Below are 21372 nucleotides of genomic sequence, written 5' to 3'. Positions count from 1 at the left end.
TATCGCGCCAGAACACCAGTAATGATTATTTCCAACTATGTCGCACAATGAATGCATAGCAGATGTACAGAGCGAAATGCATACACAAGAAGTAATGCGAAAATTCGCAACGTTAAAAGGCGTCCATAACACAGCTGCTCGCAGTATGGCCGGTCCCATTGTGAACGCCGGGGTACGAAGGGTTGGCCGTACATACTTCTTTAATATTGTCTCGCAGGCCTGCAGCGTGATGACAGCGAAAGACTTGCTCGTAGTTTTTCTGTTTTTCGCCAGCATCTTTTGCGCAAAGGTAAGGGAACGATATAGGTGATAGAGATATGTGATAGCCGATAGGTGATAGAGAAATGTTCGAAATATAACCAACCCTTATGTATAGCTTTCATTGATTACGAGAAAGCGTTTGATTCAGTCGAAACCTCAGCAGTCATGGAGGCATTACTGAATCAGGCTGTAGACGAGCCGTATGTAAAAATACTGAAATATATCTATAGCGGCTCCACAGCCACCGTAGTTCTCCATAAAGAAAGCAACAAAATCACAATAATGAAAGGCGTCAGGCAGGGAGATACGTTCTCTCCAATTCTATTCACAGCGTGTTTACAGGAGGTATTCAGAGACCTGGATTGGGAAGAATTGGGGATAAGAGTTAATGGAGAACACCTTAGTAACTTGCGATTCGCTGATGATATTGCCTTGCTTAGCAACTCAGGGGACCAATTGCAGTGCATGCTCACTGACCTGGAGAGGCAAAGCAGAAGGGTGGGTCTAAAAATTAATCTGCAGAAAACTAAAGTATTGTTTAACATTCTCGGAAGAGAACAGCAGTTTACGATAAGTAGCGAGGCACTGGAAGTGGTAAACGAATACATCTACTTAGAACAGGTAGTGACCACGGATCCGGATCAGGAGTCTGAAATAATCAGAAGAATAAGAATGGGCTGGGGTGCGTTTGGCAGGCATTCTCAGAATATGAACAGCAGGTTGCCATTATCCCTCAAGAGAAAAGTGTATAACAGCTGCGCCTTACCAGTACTCACGTACGGGGCAGAAACCTGGAGGCTTACTAAGAGGGTTCTACATAAATTGAGGACGACGCAACGAGCTATGGAAAGAAGAATGATAGGTGTAACGTTAAGGGATAAGAAAAGAGCAGATTGGGTGAGGGAACAAACGCGAGTTAATGACATCCTAGTTGAACTCAAGAAAAAGAAATGGGGGCATAGGCAGGGCATGTAATGAGGAGGGAAGATAACCGATGGTCATTAAGGGTTACGAACTTGTTTCCAAGGGAAGGGAAGCGTAGCAGGGGACGGCAGAAAGTGAGATGGGCGGATGAGATTAAGAAGTTTGCAGGGACGACATGGCGACAATTAGTACACGACCGGGGTAGTTGAAGTATTGGAGAGGCCTTTGCCCTGCAGTGGGCGTAACCAGGCTGATGATGCTGAAGGGAACGATATAGCAAACTATTTCCATAAATGCTGGCAGTGAAAGTATGTTCAATTACTACCAGTTGTGCTATAATGCGAGCACTCGAAGGCAGGTGTTTTGTTGTCAGTAATAATTTTAGAAACCACCTGCGAAAAACTGCTTAATTCTGCTGACTTAGGTGATAACTTGTACGGTCAAAATTTACCCCCGTAAGAAGTGACAGTAGAGACTTTGCTAATAACGAAAATTTTAGTTATATACTTCTGTTTAATAATCACATCAGGGAACACATTGCAATCGATTAAATTAGAAGGGAGAGTTCTGAAGCCACTAAATCTTGGAATGAATTTTTAAGCCAACACAAATTTGCAGATAAACGTCCTAAAACTTTCCGCGAATCGCATTACTGCACCAATTGATTTTTTTTACCGGAACGCCGTTTGATAAAATCCACTGAAACGCCAAGGCATCTTCTCCTACATTTGCGCATATGTATCCAAAGACTGGTGCCAGCCTCGTAATTCCAGTTAAGAGCATAATAGGTTGCGAGCTCACCTGCTCCGCATTATTACTTACAGATCTGATTCACTAACTTCAGATTGTCCCAGAGTCATTACTCAGAAGTCAGTTTCTTTCACCAGAATAATAACCTTTCACCGGAATAATAATAATATAATTATATATACAATAATATTACGTACAGATGACGTTGGTCTGCTCCGGACCACCGTCAATTGCACTTCGCTCCTCGGAAAGGCGGCAGCTGTATCGAATGAGCTCCTGAATAGCACTTGTAATTTGTAGTATCTCTTTGTCACTAACTCCCCACTCCCTCATGTAATGTCTCAACAGAGACCTTTGAGGAAATGAATAAATAAATAAATGAATAAATAAAAAAAATGTGGCAAACTGTGTTGAAATTATGTATTTGGGACGTGAAAGATCTGCGGCGTAATGTTGACACATTTCTCTAGCATTTGCCTTTAATTCGCCATTGAATTAGTTTTTTGCTCTAATAAATTACTTCTTGTTAAACAGTCAGACCTCGATTTAACGAAACCAGCATTTACAAAATTTTCGATTTAGCGAAGTGCTTCCAGTCATGCGACGCGTACTCAGAGCCTTTTGAAGAGGCTTGGTTGGCCAGGAAATCCGCAGGAACGAAAGGCGCTGCCTGGAAGTGCCCGCACCAAAGCGCCGTGACGTTACAGACAGCAGACGTCGTCTGCTAGAGCCTGGTTAGCTGTTTACCAGCAAAAAATGGACTACATATCGTATTGAAACACAATAAAGGTTGAAGTTGGCAAGTATTTCAAAATTTTACTGAGCCCCAACGAGGCTCAAAAATTAAACCTACTTTGAGATCCGTGACGTCGCACTAAGGTAGCGGCGCTGTGGTTTTGGCACTACGTTCACAAAATGGACTTCGGCCTTCATTTAACCTTATATAATCAACGTAGTATTGGAAAAGAGCAAAAATATAGTTTTCAAATAATACTTTGTCGGTCTAAACTCAATATTAGCGTTTCTCTTCAGTGACCCTATAATTAAAATAGCATGGCACCTCGAAAACCTTCGTGTGGTATAGTACTCCGTTAAGCTTGGACCGTCGTTTTCGGTTTGGCGCGCGTTTGAAGTCGCGGTCGTAGTACAACTATCGCAAAACAGCACAGATTTTTTTTTATCAATCGCAGCTGGCGGCATCCGCTTTGACAAACCCCGCTGAGGGGGCGCTGAAAGTCCAACCTGGTGTCAGGAGGCCCTTCTACATCGTCGGCCACATGGTTAACTCCGTGGAAGAGGTGGACAAGTTTCTCAGCAAGGGCTGCAACGCGCTCGAGGCGGACATCGAGTTCGCCGACAACGGTGCCGTGCTTGGGACCTACCACGGAGTGCCGTGCGATTGTTTCCGCAGCTGCTCGATGCGGGTAGCGATCGCAGACTACCTGAAGCACATCCGCAACGTCACCGCTTGGCGTGAGTTCGCTGCGTATTCGATGACTGTGTCGGAGACGTACGCTTCTTGAAAACAGAGAGTCAGTGCTGCGGGTGCAAGAGAAAAAAAATGTTTCGAACATCCCAGACTGTTACTGCCAGTAATGTGTCCGATTTCTGCTTTGTTTTCGTTGTTTTCGTTGGATTTTTTTTTCTCGGTTATATTGTAAGGCTCTCCGCCTGCAGTAATGTCTTTTGCGCGTATGTAGTGATGTTCATCAATACATACGTACATAAATAGAGAGGCAGAGAGAGATACAAGTGAGAGAAAAGCAGGCAGGTTAACCACAGTTAAAACCTCAGGTTTCCTACCCTGCACTAGGGGAAGGAAAAGGGAGACATGAGAAGAAGAGCGGGGACAAAAAGAAAGGCGTGAAAGGAAAAAGGAGGACGGGATCATTATAGTCCACTGCCACGTAAGAAGGTCAACAAAGCCTAGACCGACTTTCGGTGCGACGGCAGTTCATGGCGGCATTCCAAGACTGTCTGTTCTGAAAGTGGCCTGTCGTCAAGGGTTCCAGCACGACTGCTAGCGACAGCCGGTGCGCACTGTATCGAGGACAGTGGCAAAGTACGTGTTCTGTAGTCTCATCGCCGCCGCAGTAACTGACTTCAAGCCTCGCTGACGTCCATACTGACTCGGAAGGCAAAATACCTTGTGAAAGCGACACCAAGCCACAGTCGGCAAAGTACTGTGGTCTCGAGTGGAGAGAGTCCGGATGGGGGCCGAAGTCGAAGGGACGGGTCCAGTCGGTGCAGACCTGTGGACTTCAAGTCTGGTGTGTTTCAGAAAGATCTTATGGCTTCATTTGCAAGCACATGAATTTTCATGGTTGCGTCTGTTCTTGAGAATGGAATGAAGCCTTGCAAGCGCTCGTCATGTGGTAGATCGTGCTGCTGCATCAGCACGTCCATTGCCCATTATGCCGCAGTGGCTTGGAATCCACTGTAACGTGACGTCGTGTCCTTGCTCGACGAGGTGGTGAAGCAGCAGTCTAATTTCTAAAACTAGTTCGTGGGGTCCGCGGCTTAAGGCGGAAACCAAACAATGAAGAGCTGCCTTGGAGTCGCTGAACACGCTCCATTTCTTAGGCAGTTCATCAGAAATTGCGAGAAGTACACAACGAATAGCAGCGAGTTCCGCGGCATTCGATGTAGTCTGGGGAGACAGCCGAATCTTTACGGCGGAGGTTCTTGCAGGAAAGATCACCGATCCTGCAGACCCGTTCACCGTGGTTGAAGCGTCAGTATAGAGATGGTGATTCTCGTTGTATGTCTCGTATAGCAAAAGCAGTAAAAGTTGCTTGAGTGCTGGAGACGAGAGTTGTGCTTTTGTTCGTATTCCTGGTACCATTTGTCGAATTTTTGCTCGAGCCAAGCACAATAGGGGAAACGGAACTCTCACTGGAGCAGTATAACCTTATGGAAGGTATGCACTATAGGGTAGGATTGTCTGACAAGAGAAGGCAGGTGGTCGATCCCCTGGAAGTGAGGCTAGATGATGGGCAGGGGCTCGAGCAAAGTGTCTCACGTGTGCTCTAAGCGCTTCCATGACTATATGGGTCTTGGCTGGGAAGTCGTGTGCAATCGCAATCGTTTCAGCTGTTGACGAGCATCGCGGGAATCCAAGACACACTCTAAGTGCCTGGGCCTGGATGCCTTCGAGTGTACGGATATTAGCAGGCGTTGGTCAGCGCAGGCAAGCTGTATAGCAAAAATTCGAGAAAGAGCGTTCTGTATTGTTGCATCATTGCATGTACCGAAGTACCCCAGGCTTTTCCTCCCGGAAACTTGAACACATTAGAAACATCCGTCAGACACTTCTTAGGTCGGCCACATGAGGACTCCAGTGGAGGTTGCGATCGATGATTACGCCTAAGAATCGGTGCGTCCTGACATAAGGTATGCTTTGGTCGTCGACAGAGACATAGTATGATCTCATTGGCTTTCGACTAAACGCGACCAATGCGCATTTTTCTGGCGAGACCTTGAGGCCTTGTTCATTTAGGTACGTCGATGTTGACGTCGCAGCTTTTTGAAGCCTTGCGGGTAGCTGCGTCCGTGTCACTATCAGATGCCCAGGCGCAGATGTCGTCAGCATACATTGATACTTGAGAGGTAGGCGTGCCAAACGGACACAAGCGGGAACGGAAAAAGACAACACGAACGCCGACTATCAATTGAAAGAAGAAACGACGGGAGAAGGAAAGAAAGGAAGGCACAAAACTTATCTGCGTATGTTCAAGGGAAGGCGGCGCCAGCCCCTCTGTGGTGTACGCGTGCGAGAACTCGGGAAATACAATCGTTTAGGCGGGGCAATTCTTATTTGTGCAAGTTTAACGTGGAGTGACTTACTCGCGTGCTATTACCATTAATGGCGTGCCACGCCTATTTGTGTCCTTGTCTGGCACGCCTACCTTTCGCCCAACATGAATCCCTACCAAAGTGCTCAATTTTTTTTGACGTTCTAATGGCAATCTAATGCGAAGCTTTTGCCACACGACGCGTGCAGTGAAATCTTTCAACATTTATGTTTGCGTGTATTTCACTTCAGCTGCTGGGAGTTGCTATGAGAGGCCATCCAAAGCAGCCTTCCGCAGACGCTCTAAGCACGCGTTCTTTCGCAGCACGATTGTGACGTGAACCTACCAAACCACGCATGTGGTGGAACATATATAACGTCATCTCCAGTACGAATATCGACGCATACCATCGGACATGTAATTTATTCGTTATTATTACTCAGGCTTCATTAACACAGCAAGCTGGGCGAGTTGGTGGTTGAACATGTTCCTAGGGGTGGGCAGCGCAACCTGGACTAAAGACAAAAGAAAGTACACGATACGAGTGCTGGCATTCAGCCTACCCGGATGGATGTTTACGAAAAAGCCCGAGAAACGATCGTAATAATGCTTTGCATTAACACGCTCTAAGCACGCTCACTTTCAGAAGCAGCCACATTTTCACATTACACAGGAAACTGACGCTCTTTAGCATAAATAGCGCAACAGCTCCGCGGCCATGGGTGGTATTGGTTATCTCGCGTTAAGGCTGCAAGTAGCTTCCGTGTCGTTCGTGTTTAGAGTGGGCTGTTGAAATGAACGAACTGCTGCGCCCACTTGATTTCAGCGCCAAGCATCGCATACAGGTGTGCGTTATATGTTCAAGTGTGAGCGCGCTTATTAGGTTAGCAACATTGCCCGATTAACGCATTAATTTTAAGATTAATAACAATGTTTCGATAACTAATTTTTTTTTAATTCATGCCTTCAGGGCACATGTACATATGTGCCCGTATACCGTTAACATTTATGTTTGCTGAAGGACTGCCACGAAATGACTTATTGCAGGTAGCGCTACACTGACTGGAAGACACGATGATATTTTAATGCGATAGCATTATGAACACTTCACTAATTGGAGTTATCAAACAAAAAACTGAGGAGGGGAGGGCGGGGTGCAATGTGCGTGAGTGTGACAGTGTGTACGGAATCAATGGTTTTTAAGATATACTAGGTGTACAGAAACGTCATTTGATAAATGAGAATGTGTAAGGTCGCCCTTGACGTCCGCGCACCCAGATAATAGCGTGAAAAAAACATAGAGACAAGTTTTGCACCAATAGCAATGCCGCCACCGCGTATTTTTGGCTGAGCACACCATGCGGAAAACCTCCGCTGAAAGCTAGGCCTTGCTGTCGCTTTCGAGGCTGTCCAATCTTTCTTAACAGCGAAGCTTTTCGCCTCTAGTTCGGGGGATTCTTCGAGGCGCGTCCTCGCGAAAAAGAAAACCTTCGGCGATTAAAAAAGAAACCTTCAGTGATTGAAGCAAGAAACGCATACATTCTTCGGTATAACGCATACAACATACAGCGCATCATTCGTATCAATAAAGAACGAGCATAAAACAGGCATGCAACCACGTAATTGATGATAAGGCTCTCCTGCTAACGGTGCAAAGCACGTAGCGCTCCCCGCATACGTGTCCCGCTCGAGACTACTGCTGCGCAAGCTGCCGCGGCGAAGGCAGCTTGCGATGTGGGAGTGACGTCACTATATTTTCATACATAAAAGAACCAGCCTAGCAACGGATTTTATTGTTGTTGCAGCACCGCTATGGGTAGGCAACGCATAGTTAGGACTCCCGAGGAGCAGCGTGAAAACGAGAAGCGGCAAAGGGAAGAGAAACGGCGATACAACCAGCGGCGGCGCGCTGCCAAAATAACCATTACTACCATTACTTTAAGTTACTATCGCTACCATTACTCTGAGTACAAGCATTGCATACCCCCCTCAGGAGTTGTGGTGGTGATTTTCAAGAGCTTCGTTAGACATTCACTTTTCCTGGGCCAAGATGGCGCGTCAATTTACGTATATAGATTGCGTAATTGATACCGCTTTTCGTGAAGAACCGCACTCCATATTCGTTTTCTGTATTTATTTAAAACGCTCTCAAGGTCATATGGCATTGAACAGAAGAGTGGTTGCAAAGCAACATAATTAAAATTTTACGCGGATCTGACGCACTGTGGGAATCGACGTAAGCGAAGCATTCTGTGCTAGTTGCTTTGAGTGGCGATGATTAGCGGTGATGTTGACGGAAAAAGCTTAATTTCTTCAACGTTTAGTCCAAAACGAGAGCGGTGAGTTGATGTTAACCATCGCTTTGCGTGCATTCCTGCTGTTTACCTGCGTAGTACACAGAACACACAGAGTTGTGCGCCATATTTCATAACCTCTGAGAGGGTTGAACAGTGTCATTGCCTCACATGATACATCGCATCATGGCAGAAGTATTAAATTTTAATTGGATTATGGGGCTGTACGTGCCAAAAGCACAATCGTATTATGAGGCACGCTGTAGTGATGGACTCCTGGGGCGGTTTGCACGAGCATTTAATAAAGCATATAATAATGAAGTTAAGAACGCTTTCTAGTGCGGACTAGGAGTTGCATAGAGATTATTTACGAGCGTGTTTTTAAATTCGTTATTATATTCGTTATTAAATGTTCGTGCAAGCCGCCCCAGGTTAGTTTTGACACTGTTGTGTTCTTTCACGTGTCTCTAAATCTAAATACACGAGCGTACTTTATTTCGCCCCCGTCTAAATGCGGCAGCCGCGGTCTGAATCGAACCCGCGCCGTCGAGAAATGTCATAGCCGCAAAGCTAACGCGGCGGGCGCAGAAGTGCTTATCTGACCTGCGACCGCTTCCGTAGTGTCGCCTAGACCCTGCGGTGCGCTTTAATGTGACTCTGGTACTGCACACTCTGTGTAAGCTGCCCACTGGACATATTTTCACGGTGTTTATTTTTTTTTCAGAAATAGCAGAAACACACTTTACCGAACCATGAACTTAAATGTATCCACTTTCCCCACAACCTCTGTCGTGTCTACAGTAGTAACGTTTCGTTGCTTTCTCAGGTCACCTTTTCTTTATCCACACCCCCCTCCTGTATGGGAACTGCGAGAGCGGCAAGGCTGTCATTCATTCGTTTCGCGCCTGCGTTGGTTCTACCCATCCTCTGCCCCCTTTCTTATTATGTCTAGCTTCCCGATGGACGGCACGTTAGTAGCAGGGAGCTCCAGAGGGCATCGTGCACATGCGACGCAACGGAGAGGTCCAGCCGAGTTTCTCTCGTCTCCTTTCCTCTCTGCCACGCTCCTTACGTGTATACACATGATTTGAACCCCCCCCCTGACGCGGCGTTCAAAGCAGCCACATCAGTGGCGAAGTCAAAGGAAGAGGTAAAGAAAGCTTCGCTTTAAAATAAGAAGTAGAGTGAGTCGTGGTAATAGCATAAATAGACTCCTGGTGATACAGCGTTAGCTATTGTTTCACGAAAAAGCTCAGCATCGGGGATGGCTACGACAGTTGGGGAAGGTTGTTCCTTTGCTGACCAATACGGTGAATGCTTGACTGAGAGACTTCGTGTTGCAGGAATCCGTTACCGCCTTATTTCGGTGATCGGCGTGCTTTGAAGCGTACCGCGACCGACAGTGCGAGGTTGCGCGAAGTTCGGTAAAATGGAAAATTCCATGAAACAAGAAAAGACGGGCAATTTTGCGACGGACAGCTCATGGGAAAAGCAGGTGGATCAGCTGCCCGTTGACTATACACTCACAGTTCGATTATAGTTTGAAAGGATGAATGAAGCGAATATAATTACTTTCTTCTAACCTCTAATGAAGGGACCATTGTTTGGAGATCAGGAAAATTCTCGGCTCTCACGTTTTTTTTTTCGTTGTTGTTGTTGTTGCAGGCGACTCCCCATACCGGGGTCAAATGAGTCTCCTTTTTCTCGACCTGAAGACGGCAAAACTTACGAAATACGCTAAACTCACGGCCGGTGAGACGCTGGCCCAGAACATCGTCACCCATCTGTGGAAAGGCGGTGAGGCACGCTCGTTCATTTCGCTTTGAACTCTTCGCGCTCGAGCCCGTTAAAAAGTTTCTACAATATTATGCTCGTCCCACGCGTGTCGAAACCTGTAGGAAGCGAAGCTGCCGTGAATCGGTTCATCAAATGCTGTGCAAAAGATGATTTGCATATTTATGCGATACACCGTTCCCAACGTATGCAACCACGGAACAGGTGAATGCGCAGTGTGAGACGGAAACGCAGCCATTGGGCGTGAACGAAGGAGTTGTATTCGACAGTTTTCGAGGAAAGAAGAGTGGCGTTGAAAACTGCATGCACAGAGGAGAAGGAGGCATAACATCTAAGCATATTTAAGCATTCTATCCACTTTAGTCAACAGTTGCGCATATTTTGAAGCATTATGGAAGAATAGGCCCGCACGAAATGGCACAAACACTATGGATAAGTCGCAGAGTGAGTGAGTGAGTGAGTGAGTGAGTGAGTGAGTGAGTGAGTGAGTGAGTGAGTGAGTGAGTGAGTGAGTGAGTGAGTGAGTGAGTGAGTGAGTGAGTGAGTGAGTGAGTGAGTGAGTGAGTGAGTGAGTGAGTGAGTGAGTGAGTGAGTGAGTGAGTGAGTGAGTGAGTGAGTGAAACAACTTTATTTGGTCCACTATAGACGTAAGCAAACTCAACGTCACCTGGCTAGGCCCACTCGGGGACCATCAGGTGAAACCTGACGGCCCTCTCGCGAGCCCTCTGGACTGCCAGGATTTGAGAGTTCTGACACTGGGCCCTAATTAGCCTCATCATTTCCTCTTGGGTGAAACGGGGACCGGCAGAGGCGCAGCCCCACAGGACATGTTCGAAGTCCGCATAATCGCCACACAAAGGGCAGACCGGACTTGGAAACCGTTCGGGGTACATTGTGTGCAGCGCCGCGGGGCTCGGGTAAGTGCTTGCTCGCAGAAATCGCAGAAAAAAATTAAATAAATACAGGCCTTTGTTGAATATAATGTGCTGTTCCTTTAAGAGGTCCGGGCGCTTTAGAGATACCTATGAGCCGGCATCGCATGAGCAGGCTTTAGGCAGGGATTTATTTTCTACTACCCCAAGCATAGGCCCGCTCACTGGCACTACGTTGTCGGTCAACATGAAGGGCTCAGTCATCGCCCCTATCGAAGGTTGAACCCCGTATTCTCAAACGATCTTCGACTCAGAGCTGTGCCTCCAGTCTATGGGGATGATAGGGATGTTTATTGTCATCCCCCTTAAAACAGAGTGAGAAGAAATAGACACATAGCATGAATGATTCAATGAGGCTCTGCTACGTATGTCACTATCTAGCCTTTTGTGCATATCTGCTCTCGATCTTAACTTTCACATTTAAAAACGATATGACTATATTGAACCATTACCCACGCTGCCATTACCTGTAATAGCAAAGCACTTTGCATTATCGTACAGATTTTGCCTCCTCATTTCTTTCTAGGCGTTTTTTTAAGATATCCGTGGTTCTTTTTTTTTTCGTTTCGCTCCTTTCCATCAAGTTAATCTTCTCTGTTTCTTTTACTTTCCTTTTTATGACTCGTTCTTGCCTATGTACGCTTTCAAATGCGCTGTACTTGATCGGCAGCTTTCTTAACGTCCTCCTCCATTTCCTGTCCACGCTTTTGGCTTTCAGATATTTGTGCACTTTTCCCGGTCATTTCTTTTCGTTCGTGTTCCTCGGTCTCTCTTCCAAAATAATTGTGCTCTGCGCTCCTCTGATTTCAAGAAAACGCCCAACCCATGCGTCACCTAGCACTGCCCCATTTGCGGTTTTACCGTGGGCACCCAGAGCCAATCGGCGCACCACTCTCTGGTTAATGTCCAACCCGGTCGCGATTTCTTATTTATGGCACGGAATTACGTTTGCGAGCATTAGCACTGCCGCCATTACACGTGTCCGAAGTTCTCGCACCACCTCGTACTTGCTGCAGCCCCAAAGTGCTTTATGCTTCATTACTGCTCCATTCCCTTCATCTTCATGTGCGGTATCGCACAGATTTTCCCTCCTCATTTCTTCCTAGGAGTTTCCACCCCGTCTGGTGCCAGCGCGCACCAACCTTTACTAAGGGCTCAGTATAAAAGTTGATTCTCTCTCTCTCTCTTCATCTTCAGATTAACTTGGTGGACGCTTGAGTAGGTCTTTCCTTCGTTTATCTATACACCGAGGCATTTATATTGCTGGACTATGGGTTGGGCTTCCTGTTGAATTGACACCACGTCTTTACTCGTCCCTTCATTAAGATCACAACTCCCTTTTCTTCTGCGCTGAACGTGAGGTCTATATTTACCGCCGCATCTCCGCACGTATTCGCATGTACCTCTAAATACTTTGCATTGCTCACTAGTATCACTATGCCATTCGCATACATCAGCCCAGGGTTCTCCGGTTGCGTATTTTGTACCTTACGGAGGCGAGATTGATCAAATCTTAATTCACTGATTTCCAATATTTCTATACCCTTAACATAAAGCGTGAACAACGATGAAGAGAGACGACACCCTTGCTTTAGTCCTCGGTGAGGTTCCAAAACTTCATTGCAGCTGCGGCTTTGCAATATAATTTGTACTCGGCTGTCCCTGCACATCTCCCTCAGCAGCTTCACGAAATCATCATCTATGCCCTTTTGCTAGAGAATAACAAATAGTAATTGTCTCTAAGCTCCCTTAATATATAGATATCCTATCCTTAAAGGTATATTCCGAGCTGCTGAGATATCTATCTATGCATTGCGTTAGTACAAAGATATTCTCTAAGCTTCTGCGCAGTCTGAATCCATTCTGCAGCTCCACCAGTACATTATTTTTCTCCACCCACTTAGGCAGTTCTAACTTTATGGCTTGCATTTCCTTTCTCTATATGACCGACGTTACTGAAACGGCCTGTACGAGCCCTATTATCATTATCACCTTTGACTTTGTCGATGAGGTTCATCCTACTTTTACGTCACCCAAACTGAACTTCCTTCATTTTAGTCATTTCCTCAATCTCATTGTAGTCAGCAGTGCCTTGGCCCTCGGACCCAGCTATTTGCTTACATGTATTCGGATTTTATCGGCTCCTGTGGCCATGTTATTAGCGAGATTTTCTTCTGCATGTTTTCCAGTAAAAGCTTTCTACCCTAAATTTTGATATTTCAAGCTTCTCTGTTGCTGGATCTGTTTGAGTCTGGACTACACTCTCTTTCTTGCCGAAGTTATCCCTAATAACGTGTCTGATGTACCCTAGCGTTTAGTCACCTTCGAAGATATTACCGTCTTCATCCCTTACACAACGTGCGCTCCTCCATACCTGAGGTCATGGTCATTGAAATGTAGTGATCACTTCTCACTAGGGCGGAGGGGGCACTGCCGTTCCCTTTCTTAGTTCGAGGTGGTATGTTCCATAGAGTTTCTCACTATAAGACCTAGAGGGAAATTTGGCGCCACCCGTCTATGGGAGTTTCCTAAGGGGCGCTGTGCCGCCATGGGAATGACGGTATATGTGTCTAGGCTTGTGTTGGCTGGTGTTGCAAGAGGCTTCGTCTAGAACGCGGATATAGCTACACAAACAACGCGCTCTTAAAGTAAGATCTTCATAAAATGTTTTCATTCATGCATATTACATATTTACTCACCTACAATGCAGGATCAAGCGAAGAAAAGCAAGAACAGACGACAAACTGTTTCAATGCAAGCGCGATTCTTGTCGTCTTCCAACTTTAGCGGCTCGCTGTTACTTTTTACGTATCATATAATTGTACATGCAATAACTGGTTCTCATAGTTAAGCAAAACATGTATTTGTGTAATAATAAAGCTAAAACAGCTTTTTATGTGCAGTTTTAGTAGGAAATTAATCATTGTGACAGACGGAACGGTGCTTGCCTGGCTCTCCGAGAACAGTGCGAATCCGAAGTCGCAATATACCGGCATTCCTAAGCATACCACAGCGCAGCAGCGCCCGATTTCTCTCTAGATAATATAGTGAGAAACTCTTTGGTATGTTCAGTGGAAGAACGTTCTAGAATATGGAGGTATTCTAGAATGTTGGCTCCAGCGACATCCCTTTTCCAACAGTGTTCATCCCTTTCGGGCCTCCATTTCTGCGAACGTCTGCCCCGATTGAAAAGCTATAGAGAAGTGGTAAAAAAATCAGCTAGTCAAAAGTGAATACCAAATTGGCTAACGATCATCTTGGTCTGTAATGTATTTCGGGAGCATAATCACCTGAGTGAAATCGACTTTTGAGGTAACTATTGTTTCCACACTCTGCTCCTCAGGCTGGCGAGTGCTTGCACGAACTATGCTGCGCTCTGAGTAAACACATGTCAATTGGTACGCCATCACGCGACACATCGAAATATTGGATAAAAAATTATGGGGTTTTACGTGCCAAAACCACTTTCTGATTATGAGGCACGCCGTAGTGGAGGACTCCAGAAATTTTGACTACCTGGGGTTCTTTAACGTGCACCTAAATCTAAGTACATGGGTGTTTTCGCATTTCGCGCCCATCGAAATGCGGCCGCCGCGGCCGGGATTCGATCCCGCGACTTCGTGGTCAGCAGCCCAACACCATAGCCACTGATCAACCACGGCGGGTAAATATTGCATACCCCGTGAGGATATAAATAGAGCTCTTTTTGAAACTTCTACAGAGGACTTCCCAAAATGACATGACATTTTTTTCTCTTAATGAAGAAGCCTCTTAAGAAGCGACAAAGGCGACTAAAAGCTTCAGAGCTTGGCACTTCCGGTGGGGTTGCGCGCACCACACAGACTCAAAGAGTGGTGGCATTGGCGTGCGCATTTTGGAGTCCAGGAACAGGTAATACTTTAATGGACGAGGACACGACGTCGTCCCTGATGACGACGTGTGCATCGCACAGACCTTGTCTTTCAGAACATGGCAGTGTCACAGTGAGAGCCCGCTGCGGTCGCAGTGCCCAAGTTGAGATCTGGAGCAATGGATCACCGAAGTTCTTTTATTGTTTTTCTTTATGTGTTGTACACATTGATGCAGTGAACCCAAAGTACAGAATGAACGTGCTGCTTTCCCTCGGCTACATCAAAGACAGTGACGTCGCCAGGGGTGCCCTCAAAATTATGAAGAAGAAGGGACCTGCGGATTTCTTGAGCAACATTGGTACGATTTTTATGAGTCATTTGAAGGCTGCAACGTGTTTACATGTTTCTAAGCGCATTCAATGAAAGCTTAGCGTTCTATGTGCGATCATTAACATTCCTTCACAATTTACGACGGCTTTGAAACAGATTCGGCATCCCAATGAGCCCAGTGTTCAACCGGAGTCCCTCTGGACAGGTATGAACATAGCTAAACAAGAGAGAGAGAGAAAGAGAGAGATTAAAGAGAGCAAATCCAGGGATCTTAACCAGACGCGCTTCCAGTTTGCTGCCCTGCAATGGGGCAAGGGGGTACAGGGATGAACAGATGGGGAGATGCAAGAGAGAGAGAGAGAGAGCACAGTTTCGCGCACATTTGAAGGTGCGGACCGAATCTACAAGCGGTCATCAAGACCTCTCAACTAGCGGTACCGCAATAACCCTTTCGTGGCTTTCTGTGGCATCGATGTTCACGGCCATGGTCCAAGGATCTTCATTTCCGAAACTGGTCTAGAGTCCAGCCTGTTCATTTGAAACATTCGACCAATGAGAATCCAAGCATTAATAGCCGTATAAGATGCCCACAGTGGAGTAAAACCACACAAGAGAAAGAGAAAGCAGGGATGAGAGAGGCAGGAAAGTCAATCACAGGAGCGTTCGGTTCGCTACCCTACACTCGGAGTACGGATAATTGAATTAGAACGAGAAAAGACAAGGAAAGAATGAATATGCGCACACGTAGGAGTATGCATAGTAGTACTATAAACAGTCACTCAGGCCTGTGCGCGTCTGGAAATACACTAGCACGTAGAAAGCTTACTGAAGCAGTGTGACAGATGTTTAATTAACATAAAATAGTCTTGAGTCGGTGAGGAGAAATTTATATCTGTCTGCACAGAGAGACGTTGGACTTCTTAACGAGGTCAAGGGGGGGGGGGTATTCTGTATGAGTCCACCTAGTGGACTGTCCATTTCGGCCACTGCTGATTGGCTAGGGCGATTCGTCTCCTCCTCTATCGTACAGCTGCATCCAATCAGCAGCGGCTCAAATGGATAGTCCACTAGGTGGACTCTTACAGAACAAACCCCCAGGTTCACCTGAATGGTGGCCCATTGTTTCTTGGCGCCTTGGCAACTGCAAGAGGGAGGTGCATGCCGGACTGTCGGCCATTCCAATATGGTAGGAGCAAGAGTTCCTAAACTTCTCTTCCAGACATAAGCGGTAGAGCAACGTTGCTGTAGCACTTGTAGCCGTAGCGAAAGGTCCAGGTTATTGAGCCGTCAATTAAAGACACCCTGAGAACATTCCCGAGTGCTGGCTAGGAGGCGATATTCTCTTCCAGCGATCATGCTCATCAAAGGAAACGCAAACATGTTTAGAAGAAGCCTAGTTGTTGTTGTTTTCTTTTCTAACGGCTCAAATGCCGCGTGGCTATCTAAATAAGTAGATAGGACAGTGCAAAAGTCAGAACTGCATAAAATATAAGTCCCTATTTTCACTACACTTTACAGATTAGGTAAGAATCTATTAAATTATTTTTGGGCTGGGCAGCGGTGCAACTGCCACTGTGCTATTTGATCGTCATAACCTCCCTGCCTTTCCTTCCCTTTCTCTCTCTCTCTGTCTCTCTCTCGCCTATCGTTACACTAACGCCTATCACGCTAATATAATTTTAATTTGCTTGTGATTTTCTGCATGGCGCTGCCCATAACGAAGGCGTTGTCACATTGCCGGTTTATTCACGTTATGGTGACTTTCCAATATATCGATGATCCTCTGACCTGTGTTCATTGAATGGTAGTTCCTGTCTGCGTTTCCCTCTAATCCACCTTGCAGGATAGCAAACAGAAATCATTTATCTACGTAACTACTGTGCCTTCCTATCCTCTCTCTTTGCGTTCAATCACGTTAAACTTAAACAGCTATACGCCAACCCGGCCCACGGGTCACATAGTCCCACATATTATCATCATTAAGCATCGAAAACAGTTATACAGCTGTGCACTGTAAAACGTGTTTGTTCACTGGGTCACGCAGGTTTCGACGTGGGAATGAACGATCCCCTGAAGAAGATCGCGCATATGTACGAGACGCTGGGCATAAAAGGTCACAGGTGGCAAGGCGATGGCCTCTCCAACTGCTTGCGGTTCCTCATGCCTGTGGAGAGGCTTAAAGCAGCGGTCAAGTTACGGGACAGCGAGGATGGCTATGTCGACAAGGTGTACCACTGGACCATCGACTTGCCTTTCTACATAACGGATAGCATCAGGTCAGCCAGGGCAACTGCTGCGGCATACAACACGTCGGACGCTTGAGATCGAGGTTGTGCGGTGAAACTGTCAGTTCCAGTCCCTTTCCAATTTCCGTAATGTGATAGCGGCGTCTTATTTCGGTCTTTTCGCTCCTGCGTGATGGAAAGGCCCAGTCGATTCCCATTCCAGGAATGAGTGCAGATTATACTAGTGTATTCTTTGTTGTTTGGATTCCTACAAGGTGCCACGTGGCGCTTACGACAGCCATCTCCACGTAGAATAGTTTTCTTTCTACAAGAAAGTGCCTAAGCTCATCAGTAGCTATCAGAGAGAGAGAGAGAGAGGGAGAGCAGTTCTTTAGCGGAAACTAGGGAGGCTTGCCTGGTGGCTCGCCTACCGTGCCTCTCCTGGCAATTGAGATGACAAGCCAAGTGATACGCAAGAGACATAACCCAGACAGATAACACGCACGAAACGCGCAACGCGCACAAGTAAAGCATCCCGTTGAGACCGTGAATCACAGAAAAGTTAGAAGCGCCTTCGTAGCACGGGGCGTGCAGGAGGCCATATCGTCAATGGTGCAAGCAGATTGCGTACGTAGCTCAAAGCCTCAAGGTACATTCAGTGAAGATTTGAGGACGGACCTTTGGACTATGCAGATCTAGTGGGCTAGCTATGTTCTTTCGTAGAACACGCAGGGCGTTGTGGTGAGCCTATATCCAGTTGGTCTTATTGAAGAAGAACCGACGCTGCGTGTGTTGGCCACGTTCGGACGAATACGGTGACGGTCGTGCCTGTTAAAGTCACACAGCCCGCGGAAATTGCACATTGGCTCGTGAGCGCAAACCGGAGGGCACTGTCGTTCCAGATCGGTCGAGAAAGCATGCTTTGAGCGCCACGCAAAAGTAAAAAAAAATTATTTGAACAGTCACCCCTCTGAGGAATGGAATCGGTATTTGCTCGGAGGAGTTGGCGCATGCGGAGCAGCATGCTGCTCACTCACTGGTCCCTAACGCGCAACGACTTCTGGGAAAATAAAGCCGCAGGTGAGTCTGTAACTATGGTTCAGGCGCGAGTTGGCAAAAGTAATGAGCAGCACTGGGAGGGCGTACGCGATTTGACGACACACCTGGTGATATTCTCAGCATTTCCCGATCCCCCCCCCCCTATGCCAAATTCCTCACCTTGTCTGCTCTTATTGGTCTTTCTAATTGGCTCGAACGGCCGCCATTACGGATGTAGACGATGTGACGGAATTTGACACTGTCCAAAATAGGCTCAACTCCCGGAGCCAAGTTCTTTAGGTTAAAATTGTTTTTGAAGCGCGAGCTTCTTTTATCTCGTTCCTCAGTTTCGCGCCGCCAGCGTCGTCCTCAGTGAGGGGAGTGAGGAGGCTTGCAGAAGGCGTTCCCATTGACCCCCTTGCTCAACGTCACCGAACACTTTCTCTCATTGGTGCACACTCACGTGACGCCACGTGCGTTTTCACCAATGCGAAGAAGTGTTCGGTGACGTTAAGCAAAGGAGGTCGGTTCCCCGTAACCCCACCACATGGTGCGGTCCGCCGCGTATGAACGGGCGTTGAAACCCTCCGATTCGTCGTGGTCGCACTCTGTCACGCTCGTCACGGTCACGCTTGGCGTTTGCCGGGGGCGTTTGCCTTCACGTCGCGTTAACTGGATGGTTATCATGGCGTCGGGAGCGCCGGTGCCTCACTCGGCGCCCAGCCGAGTGCTCAGCTGCGCCATTTTGTGCTTAGAAAGCCAGCGAGCACTCAAGCATTGGAGAGGAGCGTAGTGGTGAACACTATAAAACGTATCCGTCACGCCGAAATATCATGGAAGCAGTTCTGTTGCATCGTGGAAGAAGCCGGACGTTCAGCATCGAAGCGATCCGGCGAGCTCGAATTTTGGAATGATAACGCTTAGCCCGCACCCCAGCCAAGGCTTAAAGGGTCACTAAAGGCAAATAGTAAGTTAAGCTAAAGTGATAGATTAGTGCTCGAGAATCTGTAAGGCGTCAATATTGATTACATGCATATTGCGTGTTTCTTGTGGCCGATGCACGCGGGCGCTCCGACGAAAACAACGCACGCTCTCTGGCTCTCGAGCTGTCGGCTGAACTGGCCAGCGCTGCAGTTACCTTTCGTAAATATACGTTGTATATAGTCTCCAGTCTAAATCCTTTGTTCGCGTAACAATATTATCACGAACAAAGTCTGAACAATCGAGGAATTGAGGTAAATGCAGGACATGATTAGAGACTCCCTCAGGACATTCAAGTACTTGCCTGATGACGAAAGCACTCCTCAGTTGTATTCTGTCACTAGTGCTTAACTACTCCGTTGCAAATACATCCTTTCTTGTATCATAAGATGAAATGAAATGCTACTTGTGCAGTTCTATTTTATTTTTAGAAAAAAAATCACGAAATTGCCGCTGACAATGGCGCGGGCGGTCGAAAGGTTTTGTCTTCACTCGACTCTGCGCCACCCACGCTTTCGCGTTTCAGTAGTTTCGTTATCGCGTATGCAGTGCTGTGCTGGTATTGCTGGCTCGCGAAACTCGCACAAACTGCAAGTAGCAGAGAATTCAACTTCCATGTGATGTCGCGGGATGCCCGAACGGTGTACGCCACTAGACCAAAAACGAACTGCATCTGCGAATCCACCGCTCTGTCTTGACTCGGTAACACCGTCTGTCGGGCGCCATTTTACTCACCGACGGCAGCAAAGGGTGGTGATGGCTTATGGAACGTCACCACTCCCCCAGTTAGGTGGCGGAAGATTTCAATTTCGAAAAAGGTATTCGTACCGTTCAGATGCAATTTTCTCGTAAACTAAGTATTTTCTTTGCAGGTAACAAGCATTGCGAGCTTTCTCGAACGGTATTCAGGCAGCTCACATCGGCTTGGTATTTGCCTTCAGCGGAGAGTTTTAGGTTAGGGGACGCAAGCGGCTTGCGTACGCAAGAACTAGGGGCGACGGTACTGCGCCTGCGCAGACTCAGACGTAAGGGTCTGCACATGGTCTGCACCGTGGTCCCTAGTTCTTGTGTAGGCAAGCCGCTTGCGTCCCTAATCTAAACCTTTCCAGTATCCCTTTAAACATTTGCGTTTCGTACTCGTATCTGTCTTATGAATTTTTTCCTGTTATTTCTTTTATTTTCGCAGGCTCGGCGTCGACGGTATCATCACCAACAATCCTTCCAACGTGCTCCGTGTCGTCAAAAGTGACCTCTTTCGAGATCGCCTCAGGGTTGCCGACATGAGCGATAGCCCGTGGTTGAAAATTCGCCGAAGTGCTATCCAGATAAAACAGGATGAGGTGCGCTCGGCTACAAGTATTGTCGCCGGAGGAGCGAAGGGAGAATAGCCGTGCTGGCGGTGAACAAATGTACAGTCTTTAATTGTCTAAACAGTATTTGTTGTTCGAAGCATCCTCTTGTCCAGTAACAAACTTATAGCGTTTCCTTTTGGTGCTCGTTTTCGTTTAGTGGACTTGATCTGATTGCATATTTACTAAATTTGACCCCTTTTTCTGCCTTCTTGATAACGTTCTAATTCCCACCTGCTATTCCCGGAATTAAAAGCAGCAGTACTGGAAATAAATAATGTAATCTATTCGTTATTAATTTCTTTTTCGCAGCACATGGCCTTTCACGATTGCCGTGGCGCTCAATATTAAAGGCAAAATAATATGTCTCATTTGACTTCTAGCGCCGTAGAGATGGAGAGCACAACAGATACAGAAAATGTTACCAATGAATAACAAATAGCCAACGGCACACTGTATTTTGCCTGCGACAAAACACAAAACATGATTTAAACTACAGCTATTAAAATACACATCTCAAGGGTTGCTTAAGTCTCCGACGAAGTACTTCTTGGTTGAACGAACGAACGACTGAACGAATGAATGAATGAATGAATGAATGAATGAATGAATGAATGAATGAATGAATGAATGAATGAATTTCACCCTAATGCCCAGAAAGCGTCACTACGGGAAGGCGTTGGCATGTTCATGTATGGGTGGTGAGAACTCAAACGTATTGTCGCTTTTATTTCAATATTGTACTAAATCGGTGCATTTTTGTACCCATGGAAGAACAAGAAAGCAGACAAAGACAAGCGCTGAACCGCTAACAAAAGTTTATTAGAGATTAATTAATTTATTTATTCA

General features: G+C 46.6%; 1 protein-coding gene across 1 annotated transcript; it reads left to right on the top strand.

Annotated features, from left to right (window-relative positions):
* The first annotated feature begins 55 nt into the window (after positions 1-55).
* LOC142564916 (dermonecrotic toxin SdSicTox-betaIIB1aiii-like) lies at positions 56-20785 on the top strand. The gene is made up of 6 exons (XM_075676119.1): positions 56-289; positions 3126-3408; positions 9689-9820; positions 14836-14958; positions 16975-17206; positions 20361-20785. The coding sequence occupies exons 1-6, from the start codon at positions 77-79 to the stop codon at positions 20560-20562; spliced, it is 1185 nt and encodes a 394-aa protein (XP_075532234.1). The 5' UTR covers positions 56-76; the 3' UTR covers positions 20563-20785.
* The last annotated feature ends 587 nt before the right edge of the window (positions 20786-21372 follow it).

The sequence above is a fragment of the Dermacentor variabilis genome, chromosome 11 (assembly GCF_050947875.1).
Source record: "Dermacentor variabilis isolate Ectoservices chromosome 11, ASM5094787v1, whole genome shotgun sequence".
Classification (NCBI taxonomy): domain Eukaryota; kingdom Metazoa; phylum Arthropoda; class Arachnida; order Ixodida; family Ixodidae; genus Dermacentor; species Dermacentor variabilis.
This window is presented reverse-complemented; position numbering and strand designations above follow the sequence as displayed.

Excerpts from the sequence above, each read along its gene's own strand:
- LOC142564916 (XM_075676119.1), top strand. The coding sequence starts at position 77 with ATGCATACACAAGAAGTAATGCGAAAATTCGCAACGTTAAAAGGCGTC. Across the intron at positions 9,821-14,835 it reads CACCCATCTGTGGAAAGGCG|TGAACCCAAAGTACAGAATG; the intron begins GTGAGGCACGCT and ends ACATTGATGCAG. Across the intron at positions 17,207-20,360 it reads TACATAACGGATAGCATCAG|GCTCGGCGTCGACGGTATCA; the intron begins GTCAGCCAGGGC and ends TTATTTTCGCAG.